The sequence below is a fragment of the Maylandia zebra genome, linkage group LG16 (genome assembly GCF_041146795.1).
Source record: "Maylandia zebra isolate NMK-2024a linkage group LG16, Mzebra_GT3a, whole genome shotgun sequence".
NCBI classification, from domain to species: Eukaryota; Metazoa; Chordata; class Actinopteri; order Cichliformes; family Cichlidae; genus Maylandia; species Maylandia zebra.
In genome coordinates this window covers 36749478-36770437 of record NC_135182.1, presented here as the reverse complement: position 1 = coordinate 36770437, position 20960 = coordinate 36749478, and the positions used below count along the sequence as shown (strand labels likewise).

General features: G+C 44.3%; 1 protein-coding gene across 3 annotated transcripts in view; it reads left to right on the top strand.

Moving 5' to 3' along the window:
• mylka (myosin, light chain kinase a) overlaps positions 1–17528 on the top strand; it is a 47415-nt gene extending 29887 nt beyond the window's left edge. For all 3 annotated transcript variants that reach the window (XM_024805462.2, XM_024805461.2, XM_012915757.3), the window contains 17 exons: positions 292–351; positions 4769–4816; positions 7579–7706; positions 7814–7970; positions 8081–8271; positions 8351–8465; positions 9608–9640; positions 9761–9851; positions 9927–10130; positions 11547–11764; positions 11880–12003; positions 12094–12246; positions 12413–12536; positions 12940–13030; positions 13456–13584; positions 13709–13821; positions 14510–17528. In XM_024805462.2, the coding sequence (XP_024661230.2) occupies positions 292–351; positions 4769–4816; positions 7579–7706; positions 7814–7970; positions 8081–8271; positions 8351–8465; positions 9608–9640; positions 9761–9851; positions 9927–10130; positions 11547–11764; positions 11880–12003; positions 12094–12246; positions 12413–12536; positions 12940–13030; positions 13456–13584; positions 13709–13821; positions 14510–14641 (2111 nt within the window). In that variant the 3' untranslated portion in view covers positions 14642–17528. The remainder of the gene's footprint in view (positions 1–291; positions 352–4768; positions 4817–7578; positions 7707–7813; positions 7971–8080; positions 8272–8350; positions 8466–9607; positions 9641–9760; positions 9852–9926; positions 10131–11546; positions 11765–11879; positions 12004–12093; positions 12247–12412; positions 12537–12939; positions 13031–13455; positions 13585–13708; positions 13822–14509) is intronic.
• The last annotated feature ends 3432 nt before the right edge of the window (positions 17529–20960 follow it).

Genomic DNA, 20960 nt, shown 5'->3' with positions numbered 1-20960 from the left:
TCACTGAGTGGCGTGTTACCAAACACCCTCTCTGGGTCCACGCAGCATTCAGTGAATGTGCTCAGTGATGTACGTCATGTCGGAGAGCAGAATGTGAAATGTCTGAGCTCTGTAAAAACACATTTTGTTTTTCAGTTTGAATAAAATATGAATTTTCTGCAGGTGAACGCTCAGTGTTTGCCGGAGGGTTTCTGATGTTTGTGTTGGGGTTCACGGCTGTGGAGCTCTCAGAGAGCACCTGAGTGTGTGCACGTGTTAACTCCTCCCTCTCTGTCTCTCTGTGTCCTGCAGACCCGGCTGAAAACTCTCCGGCCGACAAGAAGTCCAAGAAGGCGACTCCAACCTCAGAGAGTGAGTTTCCAAAATATGCAGCAGCAGCCTCTTTCCTTTTGTCCCAATAAGGAGCTGCAGGCTGGGATCACTGGTTCCCACACACACACACACACACACACACACTCAGGCGGGTGTTTCTATTTTAAAGAGTCTCTGTGTATCACTGGAAACATCAGTTCCTTCATCACTGTCACATTATTATTCCTACCTCCAGAGCAGTAAACCTTCATTAACACTACGTTTCCCATCAGCCCTGCTGCTTCCCACATGCACACACACACACACACACACACACACACACACGCACATGCACACACGCACCCACATGCACGCACACACACACATGCACGCACACACACACACACACACACACACACACACACTCCCCCTGTAGATGATAAACATGTTCAGCCTGGAGACGTTCCTTGCAGGGGTCACACCTGTGCATCATGAATGAGTCTCACCTGGAAACAAACTGTGCAGACACTGCGGGCTAAAACACACAGTCTGCTACAAACAACAACTTTTTGGTTACAAGTAGTAACTTTGTTTGGTTTGTAGCTGTGTCCTGATTGGTCAGCTGGTTTGTAGCTGTGTCCTGATTGGTCGTAATGTTTCTGTATGCAAAGAGATAAAAATCTTACTTTGGTAGAAATCCTAAGATCACTCTTCAGAATAAAAGAAAGTGTTGTTGCTCTTTTAAAAGTTTCACCTTAATGAAAGGTTTTGGGTTTTAAACAGGACCATATTGTAGAAAAGTTCCTGGCTGTACTAACAGTTGATGTCAAAGCTACGATTAATAATTATTCACTCTGAGTAAGTTGTGTTGTGTGACCAAAATGTTTCTTTCATGAAACAATCACAATAGAGATACAAATAAATGAAAGAGTTAAACATTTCCTATTGGATGAGACGTTTCTGGACTTGTTGTTTTCTTGCTCTCTGTATCTGCACAGCGCTGAATGTGTGAGTGCTTGAACAGTAACTTCATACAAAAACACTCTGACATGCAGCAGCTTCATGTTTCTGTCTGCAGCCCTCAGTGGAAAATCTGCTCTTATCTTTATGATCCAACTCTAAATCCTTCCTGCTCAGAGTGTGTGTGTGTGTGTGTGTGTGTGTGCATGCCTCAGTGGGCTCACTGCTGTGGATGGATGTCCTGTTCTGCTCTGATCAGGTTCATATCACAGCCCACAGACACTTTTCTTGCGTTCAAAGCTGAAACCCTCTCCACGGCGCTGACCCCTGACCTTTAACTGTCTGTTCACATGTATGCGAACAGACTCAGAGTTGAATCTACCTGAACATGAGCTGAGAGTTTCTCAGACCGGAGCTCGGCTCCTGCTTTGGTTTCAGTCAGTTCTCGGAGACCGCAGAGTTTTAGCAGCAGACAGAGGGAGGAAGGACGGGGCGATGATGTCGGGGAGGGGGCGCTGCTCCTCTCCCACTTCCATTTAAGGCCTGGTTTCTGACTCTCGCGCTCTGACAGACTTTGTTTTACTTTGCGTGCTGATTAAAAGCGTGGAAGTGTCGAGTGAAGCCGTTCGTCCGCCTGCTGGGCCCACGTTAGCTTAGAGACACGCAGCAGGTTGGAGGCTGTGCGGTGCAGCGTGTGTGCATGTGTCAGCCTCCACCCTGAAACACAGTTACAGTAAAGACTGAGCACAAGACAAACGGAGAGGCTGCTCCCTGTGTCCTAACCATCTGCTGCAGGTGCTGCTCACTCTCACCTGTCAGTTTAGTCTGCAGCTACGAGTGGGCGGGGCTAAACATTGTTAAAACTTTTAAAAACCCCATGTGGTCGGGGGGATGTTTTCAGGGGCTCTTATCGCAGCGGCGTGTCAGCAGGTATGCAGCTGATATTTTGGGATGGCGTGTACAGGAACACTGAGTTCTTCACTTTCAGTGCAGAAGTAAAAACAGAAGTGCTTCCTGTGACTGACAGAGCAAGGAGCCAATCAGAGTGCAGCTCTGACCGTCAGCTGATTAATATCAAAGCTGCAGACCTGTGCTCGCCTGTCTTTGTGAGGACAGTTTGACATTCAGAGCTCAGCTTCTGTTTGTGTTTCCTCATTCTTGAGCTTTCTCATACTAACCTGCTGACAGACGGGGGAGGGGCCGCTGTACATACTGAAGCATCGCGTGGTCACACACTGATGTCTGCACACGGCGGTCACACACTGATGTCGAGTGCTCAGACTGAATGTGTTTCCTGCACACATTCATCAGCTTCTTACTAAGGTTCAGTGTCTGATTCTGCAGCTCAGACAGTCACCGCGGTTCAAAGGTCAGAGCTTCACACATGAAAGTGAAAGTCGGAGTGTCGGTCAGAGAGAGGCTCGGCTCACCAGGCGGTTCGTTTTAAAGCTTTACTGACAGGAAACACAAACCGTCCTGCTTCCAAAGCAGGTGTGAACGTATGCTTGTGTGCACGTGTGTGCACGTGTGTGCACGTGTGTGTGCGTGTGTGTGCATGCGTGTGTGCGCGTGCACGTGTGTGCGTGCGTGTGTGTTTTCTCTGCAGACAAGTAACAAAAACCAGCCAAGCGTGCAACTAGTGCTGACCTTCTGATGATGTCACTACGTCACTGGGACCTGAGTGGCCGGTGTTAAGGACGTCACAGCGCCATGAGCGACTTGATGACATCCACCATTTTTATTTGGGGCGTGAAGCGAGCAGCTGCTTTTTTCGACTGTAGCAGCTTCAAGTTTGTTTTGCGAGTTTCTGCAAGAGCAAAAATAACTTTGTGCTGGAAAATCCTCGTGTTTGTGTTTCCAAAGGAAAACAGAGCCAAAGCAGCGAGGCTGGAAGGACGGAGCCTGAGCTCCAGACCGATGGTAACAGCAGACTTTGTGGTGTGGTCAGGCGGAAAGTCTTAAACATCTGAAGGAGGAAACAAAGAAAGAAGACAGCGTGAACAGGTTCTTCTATCCTCTTCATCTGCAGCCATCTCAAGAAAAACAAACTCCAGGAACTATTTGCTGCATCCAGCGGAACTATTTTTAGATTGTCCATGTACGGTCATCAGAGACGCTCTTCGTCTGTCTCACATTCTTCTCCTCCTCCTCCTGCCTCTACTAGATGTTTTGTGAGGACAGAGTTCCTTAAACTAAAAAAGAAAAGCAGCTGATGACAGAAACATTTAAAAGAGAAGAAGACAAACAGCCTCACGAACACAAACTCAGAGAGGCTCGTATAAGCTGTGTATTTCCTGTCGCACAGAGTCTTCTGCTTCCATAAAAACACAACAAAGCAGGACGATGTGAGACACACGTGTGGAAGCAGTCAGGAAAACCGTGTCTGTACTTACATGACACTCTTCACTTAGTTTCAGATGTGCTTGTTGCACATTCACGTTTTTATTTCGTTCATATTTTATTCGGTCTGTGCGATTTTTCTAAACGAGGAACATTTCTGTAAATGTCCTCACTTCAGTGTCATCATTTCATCTTTGTTGTGAGTGTGATGCTTACAGTGTCACCAGGTCTGTGTGCAGTGTCTGATGGGAAACGTAGTGTTAATGAAGCTTTACTGTTCTGCAGGTAGGAAGAATAATGTGACACAGTGTGTGCAGGGAGGTGTTTCTGTCTGCTCAGTTGTTTTCAGAGGTCTCATGGTAGAAACTTGATGAGGCCTCTCTGGAGTTTTTAAAGGTTCCAGAGGAAGTCTGCAGGATTACTGAGGAGATTGTCCACTTGTTTCAGAGCTCCTGAATCGGTTTATGGAGGGTTTAAAGTTGGAGCTGGCCAAGGTCTTAAAGACGCTCCAGAGGACCGTGGAGAGGGTCCGGTGGAGATTTTAAAGTTCATTAAAGCTCCTTAGTGAGGTTTTAGAGGTCTTGAAAGAACGGTTACTAATTTCCCAGAAGTACCAGGAATGTGTTTAATGGTCTCCGTGGAGTTAGCTATCCCCTTGTTTTACCGACACATTTTAGTTTCTGTGGAGGTGGTAAAAATATTCTAAATGCACTGACATGTCAGTAGTCCTGTCTGAGTGGTCTTTGGGGGCTGTTAAAGGTCTCAGGGGTGGTTTTGTGAAAGGTTGTTTGAACACTTGCCAGGAACTGTTTTAAGGATGTTTAGACCTTGAAATTCTCTGTCCACGTGTCATGCGGTCTTAATAGGTTAAGGCAGGTTTTAGAGGTCGCTGTGGAAGTTGCAGAGGTGTTGGGAAGCTCCAGAGTAACATAATGAGGTTATTGAATTTGTTGCACCCTCATGGGTCTTTGCATCATCTGGTCCAGGGCTCAGTTTGTGCAGTACAACAATATTCGTTGCTTGGATGGTTGCAGAGATTTTGAGAAGGCTCTGAGGTGCTTAGAAGACATCATGAATAAGTCATTGTGTTTCCAGTAGATCTGATTCTGCTGTGAAATGACAGCCACACGTTTCCTCATCACAGCTCGTCTGAATGTCTGCTGTGTTCTTGTTTCAGGTGAAGCCAGAATAAAGAAGCCAACTCCAAAGACTCCGCCCAAACAAGGTGAGACTCACCTGTAGTGAATCATGTTTACCAGGCAGGGAGGTCCTGCTGAGACAAGTGCATTATGGGAAAGGCGGGCATGTTTCTGGACAACATGGCTGTATCCCAATTCAGGGTCTGCAGCCTTAACGGTCCACAAGGGCCGCGTACTCAAAGACCGCTAAGGCCAAAGTGCGAGGCTTGTGAAATGGACGGTCTAGCCTCCGTCGCGCTGCCCAGGTTGCCTAGCAACCATGATACTAACAGCTGGAAACGTGTCATACAGCTGTGTTTGACAGAGATGAAGGAGAAAATCGTTTGTTCATTTGTTTTTATGTGAGCTATCTGAGTCATCTCACTTTGGTAATGTAAATATAATATGGCCAATATTACAGTTATTATATTAATCATTATTAGTTATTACAGCAGTGAACATGAACTCTGTGCCAAACACTGAGCTTCAGTAAAGATTCAAGTTGCTGTTATTTATAAATTTATATTTATAAATTATAAATCTTCACTCAAAGACACTCAAGTATCTGTGACAGTGTGTATACAGATGTGTTATATATAAGAGACAAATATTGTTTGTTTAATATGTTGTCATTACTAAATTTGGCTCAATGCTTACATATATGTGTAAAAAGCAAATGTAGGAGCTGTGGTAACTGTGTCTGATAGAATGAAGAGCAGACTGATATATGAAATATTCCTTTATTGGGTGAGAAAATCAGACCATGTCATAACTGCTGTAAGTCACACAGAATAGACATCAGAGCCTTAAACAGGCTGACGTCTGCTAAATGGGTCAAACTGGGCAGAAAGTCTACAAACACATAACATCCTTATAGAATATGATGTAACACTATAGATCAACTTAGCTCAGAATATATAAAGCATATAAACAATTACAGCAATATGATGCAACACACACAGCAGCTACTGATCCAAAATACTCAAAGCTTCATAGAACTGAAACCAACATTTATTTTTAGCTCCATCCTGCTGCTGATACAGACTTTAGGTTTCTGAACATTAAACTTGTTGCTGCCTTTCATAGTGTGTAACCTGAAGGCCCTGAGTACTCTGAGTACTTTCTCCCACACTGGAAACACTGGGATGATCACATTATTTGAACATTACCTAATAAATCTGATTCAGCACAGACAGTTAAACTTTCCTAGCAGTCCTTCACAAACAGGGAACAGTCTGTCTATTCTCTCCATCTGTCAGCTGCTGCTGGCTCTTCCTCCTCCTCTTCCTCACACACTGCTGAGTTTGTCCTGGTGGATCATCAGGGCTGCAAAGCCTCACAGATGATGTGCAGCAGTGGGTCCCTCAGTCTGTCCTCACTCTGGACACTTGCAGTCGTCACACATGGAAATCAAATGTGTGATAAGCTGCAGGATTCAAACACAAGTGTAACTTATAAACACATGTTCATACTTTTATTCCACAATCAGAGAGAAAGAAACAGAGAGAGAGTGCAGGACAGACAGACAGGTGACAGTCTCAGGTGTACACACTGCTACACAACAGCACAGAGAAGCAGGATTTAGTGTTTGTGTTATTACGAGTGTAAACAAGAAGAGTTCCAGATGGTGCAGTGGACACATGTGTGACTGCTGTGATTAAAGCATCTTTCTTTCAGCTTAACGAGTGAACCGTCAGCTCGTTCAAACACACGTTAAAGTCCGTTTGGCTCGACACCACCGAACAGAGGCAGCAATATAACACAGCTCACATTAACAGTGCAGTGAATCCTGCTTGTGCCGTGATGTTCAGGACTGCAAACCGAGCAGCATCACTGACTTTCAGCTTGTTGTGTTTGTGGATATATGACTGACTTTAATTATCCACAGAATCATCACATCTCTGTAAGATTAAGGTCGACTATCGAACGGCGTATAAAGTAAAGGCTTTAAAACAAAGTTAGTACAAACGTCACTAATGTCACACAACTTTGCCGACATGTGGCCAACAGCAATGTTTTAATGTTCTTCGTTATTAAACATTCGCACATAAATAAGTGACGTCATATTCAGTACTTACTTAAAGTTCACTCTACACCCACCGCCGCGCTATGAAGTCTGGGATATGTTGGGCCATGAAAGCTTCACAGGCCCGTCCTTAAAATTCAGGGAAATGAAGGACGCATTTGAGGGCCGCATTTCGAGCAGCCTTTGAATTGGGACAGCCTTCGTCCGTCGCTGTGACGTAATCGGCCTTCAAATGCGGCCTTGAAGGCTGCAGACCCTGAATTGGGACACAGCCCATGTGTTAGTGTCTGTCTCTGTTATTCCTGCAGGGAAGAGCGGGTTGATTGGCCCTTTAGTGTCACTTTAGAGCTGCACAGTCAGACAATCAATCAATAATAAAAAAGAGATGTACAAAAACTGCAAAGTCATGAAGGCAAAACTTCTTTCTTTGCATTTGAAGTATAACAAAGTCAGTCTAATGCCTGACTGACAGCAGGGGGCGCTGCAGTTCTGGCCTTAAACTCTGCCTAAGTGCCTTGGAGCAATGTGATGATGGTAAAACTGCTGTTGCTGAAATTTTCATTCAGAAGTTGCTTTGATTGCTGATTTCATTCAGCTCCTGTCAGATTAAATAGAAAGAACATGGAGTCTGGTGACGACTTTGTTCTTCCTCTTTCCACGACTGAGTATTGATCACAGTCAGTTCCCACACTATTATTAAAGGAATTATTATTTAATTATTATTAAAGGTCTCTAATGCAGGACTCCTGTTATTGATTATAGATTATTGATATGTGTGTGTAGCTCTGCCTCCTCAGATCCTGCAGTTCCCTGAGGACATGAAGATTCTGGCGGGGGAGAAAGTGGAGATCCTTTGCAAGTTTTCTGGAGCTCCGCCCATCACCTGCACCTGGCTGAAGTTCAGGAAACCGGTGAGATACACACACACACACACACACACACACAGACTAAGGCTGAGGCTATGGTACGTCTAAGTGTTTGTCTAAGCGTCCTCCTGCCTCTCCGGTCTCGGGCTCAGATCCAGGAGGGGTCAGATGACATCTCCATCGAGAGTAACGACAGCAGCAGCAGGCTGACCATCGGCAGCGGGCAGCAGGAACACTGTGGCTGCTACACCATCGAGCTGAAGAACAGCTACGGCCTCAGACAGGCCGCCCTCAACCTCACCATCGTCGGTGAGACAGCAGCGTCTGCACTTCCTGTTTAATGATTCCTGAAAGAATCAGCTGCAAAATTTAATATTTTCAGCTTGTGTTCATCGTCATCTATCCCCGCCCCTCCTCAGATAAACCCGACCCCCCAGCAAAGGTTCCTGCGGCCTCAGACATCCGTCGGTCCTGCCTGACGCTGTCGTGGTACGGGCCGACCTACGATGGAGGTAGCGCCGTGCAGTCCTATAAACTGGAGATCTGGGACTCCGTGGAGCAGCAGTGGAAACACCTGGTGTCCTGCAATAGCACCTCCTACAACGTACAGGTGAGTGTTCTCTCGCAGCACGGCTCAGAAACTGTTCAAGGACTGTTTTAAGGGTCGTAAAGTGTCTGTTTGTCTCTAGAACCTCCTCCCAGATCGGCAGTACAAGTTTCGTGTCCGGGCAGAGAACATCTACGGAGTCGGAGAGCCGAGCGCCGAATCTGAACCTGTGACTGTCGGACTGGTGGACACTGATGGTGAGTTGTTCCTTGAGTTGTTGGTGATGCATGTAGAACTTTCTTGAAGTCCTCATGGTTACAGGGATCATTCATCACACATCAACACAACAACTACTTTCTATCTGCCAAACTACGTCTGCCAAACGAATGAGTCAAGGACGTGTCCATGATGAGAGGCTTGTGGTGGGATGTAAGCATAAACATCTTCCTTAGCCAAGCTCACTGCATGTTTTAAGGAAGCGGTTCAGGATTTCTGAAAGCTTCCTGCTCAGTTCTTTAAATAAATGTTTGATGCTTTGAGCACCAGAAATCATTACATTGAAGAGAAGACAGCTCGTAGCTACAGAACTGTGCAGCTCACACCAAAACATCTGGATGCATAAAGCTGTCTTTAAGCTGGAGTGATGGACCCCGAGACGGGTTTTCTCTTCATTTGGTTCCAAATGGATGTTATGAAGGGAGGCCAGTGGGTACTGGGAACCACTGCTGCTTTGTAGAGATTGGGAAGCTGCTACAAATTCATGTCCAGTGAAACAGACCTGCTGTGCTCAGTTAATCTGAGTTTATGTTAATGCACAAGTTTAGGAATCTGATAAATGGGAGGATGAGTCAAATCTCACTGTTAACAACAGAAACATGATGCAGGATGCTTTGTAAGTGACAGGAGCGCCTCACTGGTGTAACAAACACCCAGTTTGACAGGTGGTACATGTTATGTTTATATACTTGCATAAATAATCCTGATCTACTGTTTCCTGGGCAAATGTTCCGGTCATTGGTCGGGTCACTCATCATAGATTTGGAGTTTCTGTTGGTCTAGGTGGTCATGATCATCTCACCCCAGTTCCTGACTTAAGTGGTTGCTGGTTTTAGGCCACTAAAGTCTCGGTAGTGCCCTTGAGCTAAGCTTCATAATCATGAGCTGCTGAGGTAGAAGATGAACGAGAGGGTCGTGATTAAAAAAAACTTAACATTTGGTCTGATTTCATCACGTCTGCTGCTCCATGATGATTCCTAACGAAAGACCTGGTCCACCACTACCTCCAGCTGTTCACCTGTAACTAAACCAGAACCAACTAAACCAATCAAACTAAACTGCATCTCAGTGATCAGGAATGAACTAACCAGACTGACTGAACTAACTCTGCTTCGTCCAACAGAAAACCAAGAGGAGCCAGAGGAGGAGGATGAAGGTATGACACTGACTAACTGTATACCCACACGGATGTTCGTTAACCTTCACACAGCATTCACACATCTTCAGTCCTCCCGTGTCTGTGACCTCTGACCTCTGTGTGTTGCCTGTGTGTCAGACTCAGAGAGAGAGCCGGAGTACAGAGATGTTACCATCAGAACAGACATAAAGGTGAAGGACCTGTACGACGTGGAGGAGAGGCTGGGAACGTAAGTCTGCGCTCACATTTCCCATCATGCACCTTAAGCTCTGTAGACATTCTCACAGTGTTGTTTGCATGGAAGGGGGAAGTTCGGTCAGGTCTTCAAGCTGGTGGAGAAGTCTACAAAGAAGGTTTGGGCCGGAAAGTTCATCAAAGCCTACTCTGCAAAGGAGAAGGACAACGTCCGGCAGGAGATCGGCATCATGAACAGCCTCCATCACCCCAAACTGGTCCAGTGTGTCGACGCCTTCGAGGGCAAGTCCGACATCGTCATGGTGCTGGAGATGTAAGTGATCCATCACATCTCCTTACATGACTGCAGCTGGCCGTGAGGAGTCACAGATGAGCTCAGCCTCTGATGGATGGAAGCAGTAAATGTCTGTTCGGTTCATAGATTTAAAACATGACCGGTTTGTAAACGGACTTGAGATGTTTTGGCTTCACAAAGTATCAGAAAATAAGTTTGTGAGCAGACATGAGAGGGATTTGAGGGCAGCTATTTCCTCTGTTGATTTTAGATCTGATGAAGCAGCGGCACCAAACTTTTTGTTTTCTCGTAAAACTGTTCAGCTGCTGAAATTTCCAGCTGAACTCTTCCATAAGTGTCTAATTTGTAGTGGGCTTCATAATTTGTCGTAATCACGGGAAACGTTCAGTGTTTATTACAGAATGTTTCCTCAGATAAACAATCTAAATGAAGTAAACAGCGACTATCTGCTGCCATGATCCGAACTGATGGAGCGCAGGAAACGAGACATTTACCGTCAGGTTTTGTTTTTTATCCGCCCTCTGAGATCTGATAACGTTTCCTCAGCAGCTTCATTACTGCGACAGCCTCATTACAGAAATATGGTTTTGTCTTCTAACCCTCAAGAAAAGAAAAACATCTTTCATACATGTCCACACGGTGGCGCTGTTAAAGGCTGTAGACCAGGGGTAGGCAACTCCAGGCCTCGAGGGCCGGTGTCCTGCAGGTTTTAGACATCACCCTGTGTCAACACACCTGAATCAAATCATTAGTTCATTCCCAGGCCTCTGGAGAACTTCACGACATGTTGAGGAGGTCATTTAGCCGTTTGAATCCGCTGTGTTGGATCAAGGACCACCTGCAGGACACCGGCCCTCCAGGCCTGGAGCTGCCCACCCCTGCTGTAGACAGAAAGATCGAGCTTTTGGACCATGTTTAATATCTCTGGATTTAGTTCTTTATTTTTAATGTAAATATATTCAGTTTACTGTGATTAAATAAAGTAAAACTTCTGAGAAATAAATGATGTCAAAGCTGTTACAGTCAAAGTCAAATTTAGATGTTGAGGTGCTTTAGGTTTATTTTAACATCAGTCTGGTTTAGTTCCTCCCAGAAGCAAAGAGAAGACATCAGAGGCTTTCTGTCCACAGTTACAGAGCAGCGCATTAAAACTCTAATATCTTTGCCTGTGGGGTCAGTGTTTCTGCAGCTGTATACCTGTGTGGATGTCTTGATGCATGCTCAGTCGTCCAGGTAAGGACTCACCTGTCACTTGGGTGAGTGACAAAACATTTCTCCCACTATAAACGCTTCATCCAGACGAATGAAAGCAACTTTTTTGGATTGTATTGCAACGTACTGACAAATAAAACAAGGTTTGAAATGATAAATAACTTAACACCATGTGTTCTGTTGTAATTTAAGCAAAGACCTCCTCCCTTGCTTTGTCTACAGGATCTCAGGCGGGGAGCTGTTTGAGCGGATCATCGATGAAGACTTTGAGCTGACTGAGAGAGAGGTGATCAAATACATGCTGCAGATCATTGATGGGGTCAACTTCATCCACAAACAGGGCATCGTGCACCTCGACCTCAAACCAGAGAACATCATGTGCATCAACAAGACTGGCAGCAAAATCAAACTCATTGACTTCGGCCTCGCCAGACGGCTAGGTAACCTTAAACTTAATCGCTGATTTTCATTGAGTTCTGTTAGGCGGGTGTGGAATGACAGTCCGGCAGATAAACAGTTTGTCTGTGATCACACGGCCGATGCTTCCTCCCACAGAAAACGCAGGAACTCTGAAGGTTTTGTTCGGGACTCCAGAGTTTGTGGCTCCAGAGGTCATCAACTACGAACCCATCAGCTATCCCACCGACATGTGGAGCATAGGAGTCATCTGTTATATACTGTTAGTGCAGAGCTGCCTGCTACAATCTGTGCACGCTTTGTTTTGGCTTGATTTAGTTTGGCTGACGTTGTCGTGGGTTTGTCCTCTCAGGCTGAGCGGTCTGTCTCCCTTTATGGGCGACAATGACAACGAGACTCTGTCCAATGTGACCTCAGCCACCTGGGACTTTGAGGACGAAGCCTTCGATGAAATTTCTGACAATGCCAAAGACTTCATTACCAAACTGCTGAAAAAAGACATGAAGTAAGACCTAGTGTATCATCAGTGTGTTACATGAAACCATATTAGTAGGTACACTGTGCTGGAAAAACTGAGAACCAGGAGCTGAAAGTGTTATGTAGGAGAAAGTGTGCCAGTATAAATAATCCTGAAGTCTAGCTCATGTAAAGTGTTTCCGATCCATCTCCAGGGCTCGGCTGTCCTGCGCGCAGTGTTTCGAACACCCCTGGCTGAAACAGGACACGAACACCATGAAGGCCAAGAAGCTCTCCAAGGAGAGGATGAAGAAGTACATCCTGAGGAGGAAGTGGCAGGTAAACACGAGGACAGACAGAGACCCAAGAGTCTCACAGGACAAAGATATATTTATTCACAAATCAGTATAAGTGACCATGCGGAGAATGCACGCACGTTTCCACTGGACGTGCTTGTTCACAGACACAGACAGACATCGTGCATCATAGAGTGAGATTTGGCGTTGTGTGGTCAAAGTGTCGTAGCGTGGAAGTGCAGAGGTCTCCGTTCATGTACAACTCATTTTTGTTTGGGGTGATGTTCATGAAAGTCCTTCATTTTCCCATTTGTTGCCCTTTTCCAGCCAAAATATTTCCAAATAGATGTTTTTATGTTTTTGTCACTGGTAGTTAGACCGATAGCCTCAGTCGCTGCATCTGTCTTTGTATTTGTGTTGCGAATCTTTCTTCTTCTTCTTCGTAGAAAACGGGTCACGCTGTTCGAGCCATCGGCAGATTGTCATCCATGGCCATGATGGCTGGAGTCAGCGCCAAGAAAGGCTCCCCCACTGAAGGTAGAAAGACCAGAACAGAAAGCAGCATCAGTTCTGTGCCAGTCGCAGACAGACTGCCAACAGTTACACAGGCCTGCCCATGTCTACTGTTCAGACCTTCAGTCTGAGGTTCCTGCTCCTCTCTACAGGCTCTTTACGTGTCTGTGTCACAGTCTGTCCACAGACACAGTATTTATGCCCTTGATGAAGGATTGTGTGTTTAAATGTGATTGTGGGTACCACAAATTGGCATGGGGTAGGGACCAACAGTCACTTTTGGGGTCCAAATGCTGGTCCCCACAAACCTTGAGGTTGTTTTAAAGTTACAGTTAGGTTATGTTTAGGTTAAAGGTCAGGCTTTCATTTTTATGGTAAGGGGCTGGGAAAGCATTATGTCAACTGAATGTCCTCACTAAGATGTGAAACTAGCATGTGTGTGTTTTCAGAGGATAACCAGTTCCTGGAGTGTTTAGAGTACGAGCAGAAAACCGAGTGTAAGCCGACGTTCAGCACTGTCATCAAAGACGTGGAGGTGGTGGAGGGCAGCGCTGCTCGCTTTGACTGCAAGATAGAAGGTACAACGATGTTTGTAGCCCAAACCTGATGGAGGGTCTGATTAAGCATTCGTCTTAATGATTCTTCCTTCTAGTAACGACTGTGCAAACGTGGTTTTTAATAAAGAAACGGTTGCTGTTGCAGGTTATCCTGATCCAGAGGTGGTGTGGTACAAAGACGACCAGCCCATCAAAGAGACCCGACACTTCCAGATCGACTACGATGAGGAAGGAAACTGCAGCCTAGTCATTTCAGAGGTCAGAGGTCATGTAAACCTTAGGCAGCTTTGTACTGAAATGCATTAGATTGGTGATATACAGATATACTGACTTCAGTCTAAGTATGGACTGGGCCTGGTGTTAGTTAGTTATCGAGTATTCTGCGGATTATACCGTCCACCGTGTAACTGTAGGACTGGATCTGCTGGATGAGGCAGAGGTCACGTGTTTTTCTGCACGTGTGCATACCTTCATTTTAAGCTTGCATGGGAATGAGTGAGTTTGTGACGGCTGCAACGAAGGACAGCGAGCAGATGAGGACTGTGGAGTTTGTCCTGTGCTTTGATGAAAACAACACATCATCATGGTGAAGACATTAATATCAGTAATAATTCAGTGTCTAACCTTACTGCCCCAGGTTTTAGTTTTACTGGCCCAACCTTTTATATTTTATAATTATCAGCAGTCTTGTTGAAATTTGATGTTATTTCACTTAAATCTGATGTAATTTAAAGCAATTAAAACCTTTAAGTGTCTCTTAGAATACAACATAAGACAGAAACATGCTGACATCATCTGCATCGTCATATTGATGATACTGAAAATCTCACTTTTCTTCTGTTTTGTCTTTAAGTGAAATCATTTAACATGAAACACGAAGCAGAATTAATGTGATAGGTTATAATTAAGGTAGCATGTGATTCATATCTGTCGTATAAATCTGCAGGTCTCAGGAGACGATGATGCCAAGTACACAGTGAAGGCCGTTAACAGTCTGGGGGAGGCGACCTGCACAGCCGAGCTGCTGGTGGAGGTGATGGCTGGAGAGGAGGAGGAGGAGGAAGAAGAGGAGGAGTAATGGAGCGACTGTCTGGACTCCCACAGGGAGAGGAGGAGGCAACAATGAGCAACAATCTCTCCCACTCAACCTGTTGGACCTGAGCAGGAAACTTACCCACAGAGAAGGTTCTGATTGGAGGACAGGTGGGGAATATTTGCCACACCTGTCCTCACATGCAGAAGGTTTCGCGTTTGGTTTTTAGTGAGCAGGGCAGCACTTAGGTTTGAAGCACTGAGCATGTGCAGAGCTGCAGCCAGGTTAGATTTTTAATGAGGCTTTGTTGTGTTTCTGTTTTTTTAGTAATGAGTCGTGATCTTAACGTTTCAGCCTCCTGGGATCATTGGAGTAAATGGATGAAGTGATTTAATGTCCTGAGCGTTAAAAATATCTAACGCTAAATAATCAGCGTGGTTCTTACGCTGCACGTGTTTCTGATGTCACATTATATATTTTTATCGGGCTCAGGATGTTAAATCTGTGTGGGTGTGGCTTATTGATCCATGTGGGGAACCATATACGAACTTTGTGGTAAACACTCACTGAATGTTGATACTTTTCAAACTGCCCACTTCAGCCTTGCACCACATTGTGCTAAACCACACCTCCTTCAGACAGGCAGAACACAGGCTCCGCCCTCTCAGCATACATGGACTCATGCCTGTGATTTCCTGTCTGCTCTGAGAAATGATTTCATGTTTGATGATTGCCACACACACACACAGTGGTGGTTTCTTGCTGTTCGTCAGGCAGAAACATGATGCTCGCTGCCACACAGCAGCTGTGTCACTGCAACACTCTGCCAGTGACGTTTGCTACAATTATTCACAGTTTCCTAAATAATTTGTGAGAATACGGCCAGAAAGCCTGGACTGTGTTTCAGCTCTGTTTGACACAAACTTCGACCAAGAGTGCGTTCTAATCCCCGTCCTTATAAACACGCGTATATTTTAAAGACTCGTGGCAGCTCTAGTTCCTGCAGCTGAAGTCAACCATGAGGTCGTGCATGTGAGACCCACTCCCTGTGGGAGTCCAAGGGAGGGAGAAGATGAGGCAGTTGGTGGAGAGCAGGAAGGCGGAGATGAGCCGAATACTCACAGAGCTGCACCACAGTGGAGGGCGAACTGTGAATAAAAGCTGCTGGTGCATGACAGCTGAAGGCAAGAAGTCATTTATCGTGTTGGTGCTGAAGCTGAAGCCAAAATGATACTGATCAATCATCCGTGTTAAAGAGGACCTCCTCGGTTTTTTGTGACCATCAGGCGTGTAAAAACACTTCAGCGTGCTCTGGTTCACAAACCAATGTCCTTTTTTCTGCCGCCACACTGAGGTGATCTCATCACTCATTTCAATACACAGCTGCCCCTCTGCAGGCTTCCAGACGTTAGCCAATCAGAAGTGCTTTTAGGAAGGGAGGCCTTAAAGAAACAGCAGGTGACAGAGCTGCGCCGCAGCCCAGTGTAAGCTAAAGAAGGATTATTATGAACTGTGAGTCTTGCAGATCATACAGGGCTGGGAACGAGTAGAAAAGGTCCACTTTTTCATACTTAATTGGAGCTCAGTAAACACTTTGCCCCACAGGATTTCTGGGTAATGAAGTCCTTCAGTTGTGTCATTAGATGCCTCGACACTGACGTGAGCAGCTCTGTGAGTAAGAGGCTGAGGATGCCGATGCGTTCAGCTGGGAAACGCTGAATCTGTCAGCTCGGCTCTTTTCTTCTGTTTGAGCACTTTTCTTTCTTTTCTTTCTATTTGCGACTTTGACAGCCGGCTTCAACAAAAGACATCAGGGGGCTCAAATCGACTCGGCCTTACGCTGCGAGCCTCAGAGCCTCGTCACTCTGAACAGCAGCCGGAGTGATTTTTTTATCTGCTGACGTCTGTCATACCGAGGGACAAAACCTGCTGCGAGCTTCGGCGAGCTGAGAGGATTTTACCTCGGTGTCGACCAATGAAAGCAACATTTAGTCCTACAGATGAGAGAAGATCGAACCATAAGTTCAACAGTAATCTGATTTTTTACAATTTAAGATTTGAGCCTTTTTTCATGAGCTGCAGATATAATCGTACTTATCTCACTATGTCACAATAAAACATTTTATCCTGTAAATGTTCATATTTTTGCCTGAATGCAGGATTTTGGACCAGATGCATCTCCACGCATTGTAAGCTCAGCCAAAATGAGATTATATAAATATTTCTACAAATTTGTTGTTTCCATCTGCAACAGTTAAAGATCTCTACACTCATAAAGTATTCTGATTAGTAACATAATGAAAGAGTCTACATCAGAGACGCCTTAAAGATGGAAATATCTTTCCGACCTGCCGAGGCTTGATTGTGCAGCACAGTCCTGACAGCAGCCAGCAGATAAACGCGCGTGAGCACGCGGTGCCGTCTCCGGCTGATCTTCGTGCCTCTGCGTCAAAGTCGTGACTTTTGTTGCACATTCCAGCTGTTTGCTTGTTGGTGAATCCACTTCTTTAAGCTTTACGGCCTCGTTAAGTTTCAGTCTGAAACCAAAGACGTGTTTTGAAAAGTCACCGGTGTGTTTGTGTGTGATTTTGTCTCGATGATGTTTTGACCTGTTCGTGTGTTTGGTGGTTTGTTTCCAGAATGTTTTATTTTTAGATTATTTAATGCACAGATTTGTTATTATTATCTTTCGAGCATCTGTCTTCTTAAAGGTGTCGCCTGCACTTAATGTTGTTCACGGTTATTAAACCCTCCTCACCTCAGACCAGCAGTGACTTCACTCTTAGGCTGATTGTTTTTGTATTAGATGTATGTAGATTATATTTCTCTAATTTTTATAAATATATATCAGTTTGATGAACTGCAGATGACATGTATGAGAACACTACGACTGTAGTTACTCACAGATACCAAATAAATCTTTATCACAAAACCAGGTTGTTGTGATTTGTTCAGGGTTAAGACTTTTGTTGTTGCATTAAAAACTGTTTCTTTCCATGGATACAGGCGAGAGTCTGTAAGACATTTTAAATATCTGCACATATAGACAGAAATAAAACAGTTTAAAGCATGAACACTTTCCAAACCTTTTAACAGAACACGTCACATAGAAGATTGATTCAGAGTCTCTGAATAAATCTTTTTTATCTCCAAACCTTTAGAGTCCCACACGTGGGATATTTCGTCCTCTGCATTTAACCCACTCACTCAGTGAAGCAGTGGGTGGTGTGTAGAGGCGGTACCTTAGTCAAGGGTTCCTCAGGGTAGCCGTTCGGTGGAACCACCGACCTTCCTATTCTAGCGACCACTCTGCCTACTGAGCTATCGCTACCCCTCATGAATGAGCTTGAGTTTTTTGGGAAAATCTTGAGATCAGTGTTACACCAAAGCCTGATGACTGCAAGACCTGTGTGACAAAGATCTCAGCACATCATGTGATGAGGAACAAAGTCAGTGACATCGATCAGTCTGGAAAAAGTTAGAGACATTTCTGAGGCTGTGGGACTCCAGAGAACCACAGCGAGAGCCGATATCCACACAGAGAAAACTTGGAACAGTGCTGAATGTTCACTGCAGTGACCGGCCAAACAAAATGAGTCCATCAGCCAAACTGTAACCAAGTTTAAGAATATAATCCCCCCACTGTTATCATCTTCAATGCCCTGTACCAACACAGAGCAGAGCAGCTATCTGAACGCTACTCCAACAGAGGTCGATCATCTTGTTAATAATTTCACCTCCTCACTGCGTACGACTCTGGATACTGTAGCTCCTGTGAAAACTAAGGTCTCTAATCAGAAGTACCTGACTCCGCGGTATAATTCTCAAACACGTACCCTAAAGCAGATGACTCGTAATCTGGAGAGGAAATGGCGTGTCACAAATTTAGAGGATCATCATTTAGCCTGGAGAAATAGTTTGCTGCTTTATAAGAAAGCCCTCCACAAAGCCAGAACATCTTACTATTCATCACTGATTGAAGACAATAAGAACAACCCCAGGTTTCTCTTCAGCTCTGTAGCCAGGCTGACAAACAGTCAGAGCTCTGTTGAGCCAACCATCCCTTTAACATTAACTAGTAATGACTTCATGAACTTCTTCACAAATAAAATTTTTATCATTAGAGAAAAAATGACCAATAATCATCCCACAGATGTAATATTATCTACAGCTACTCTTAGTACCATTGATGTTAAGTTAGACTCTTTTTCTCTAATTGATCTTTCTGAGTTAACTTCAATAATTACTTCCTCCAAACCATCAACGTGTCTTTTAGACCCCATTCCTACAAAACTGCTCAAAGAAGTCCTGCCATTAATTAATGCTTCGATCTTAAATATGATCAACTATCTCTAATGATCGGCTATGTACCACAGGCCTTCAAGCTGGCTGTAGTTAAACCTTTACTCAAAAAGCATCTCTAGACCCAGCAGTCTTAGCTAATTATAGGCCAATCTCCAACCTTCCTTTATATCAAACATCCTTGAAAGAGTAGTTGTCAAACAGCTAACAGATCATCTGCAGAGGAATGGTTTATTTGCTTCCAACTTCTGATAAAACTAAAATTGTTTTACTCAGCCCTAAAAATCTTACTTACTTGTTGTTCCTAGAGTATTTAAGATGAGGCTTCACACTTTCCAGAATGACCATAAAGTGCCACCATCTCACCATGGTCCTGTCTGATGGAGCTCAGAGTGCTTCTGGGAGTCTTTAGGGCTGCACTTAAGGTGAAGAAACATTTCAAAGATTATGAAATTGAAATCTCATGTGCAAAACTTCAGATATCACCAAAGAGTTTTAATAATAATTTAAATACTTGCACTTTTCCTTTTCTAATAATAACAGAACAGTAAACGGTCTGACTGGCGAGTGCAGAAAGGACTCTGAGGGACAGGGGAGCTGTGGACAAGTGGACAACATGTCAGACGTCTCTATGAAGACAGATAGAGATCTGTATCTACAGAGATGTTCCTCAGATACAAGATCAGACACAAAATCGATTTTTATCATTTATTACTGTCAAACATGATCACGAAACAATAAAGTATTAGATGAAAAAATGCTGTTTGTTTTTGTATTGAATGGATCCACTTGCCATGTGTACCTGTGAGCCCAGGAGAGGGAAGGTCAGAGGTCAAAGAGGTATAAACATCAGATGATGATGTAACTGTTTGTGCTGCAGTTTGTCCTGAGAGACGGACTAACGAGCTGCTGCTCCTAATGAGAGGCCATTAACCAGGTGCTCTCAGGTGACCTCATTAACTGTGACAAACACTGACCAGCAGCCAAAACACACACACGCACGCGCGCACGCGCACGCACGCGCACGCACGCACACACGCACGCACACACACGCACGCACACGCACACACCGTCTATTGTAGTTTAAACTCAAACTGGTAAAGTTCAGCAGATGTTCGTTGACTTTGTTTTGTGCTCAGTGTTCTGAGCTGACGATGACTCCAGCTGTTCCCTTACGCTGACGAAGCCACAGAATAAATCTGAACTTTTTCAGACACATTTGCATTTCTCACATTTTAATGTTAAATTTAGGTTAACTTTGAGTTTGCTTAGTTCCCAAAGTGTTTTATTCCTTATTTCAACATAGTTTTGGTTTAAAATTTTTCACTATCAGTTTAGCTCAAATTACTTTCAGTTAGTATTTTTTATTATTCATATTTTTAGAGGCACGATTGAAGGACCATGGGCCTTTAAAAGATTCAATTTAATTTAATTTTACTTATATAGCACCAAATCATTGTAAGGTCTTGTAACCCTACAAAAATACAAAGAAAACAAAGAAAAACCCAACAATTATATGACCCCCTATGAGCAAGCACTTTGGCGACAGTGGGAAGGAAAAACTCCCTTTTAACAGGAAGAAACCTCCTCATCATCATTTACATACATTCACCTGTGTACTACAGCAGCTCATTGTTTAGCCCATGGTACAGTATGGTATGCATAACCATTACAAAACATTTAGGGAAAGTAGCATAATGTTACTAGTTCCTAGATTAAAAGTAACAGTTTCCCTTTGTTTTAACCTTCCAGAGGCAGCTGCTACAGCCAATCATCAAGTTCTTTCTTCTCCTGGTTTTCCTGTCAGTTAGTTTGAAGGAGCAGGATCTGGCACATTGATTCAACATACACCAGTCCACAGTGAGCCGCATTATTGCTACTTTAAAGGTGTCTAACAACAAGAGTGACATTAGTTAAGAAAAGTCCAGCTATAGTTCAAGACAACATAAAACACTAAGAAAATATGTAATATAAGTACATAGAGGAGTAACATAACGTTACTTTGTCAGGTAATTTCTATTTTCTTACCTTCATAGTTGTGTATACACAGTGTGATGCAGCA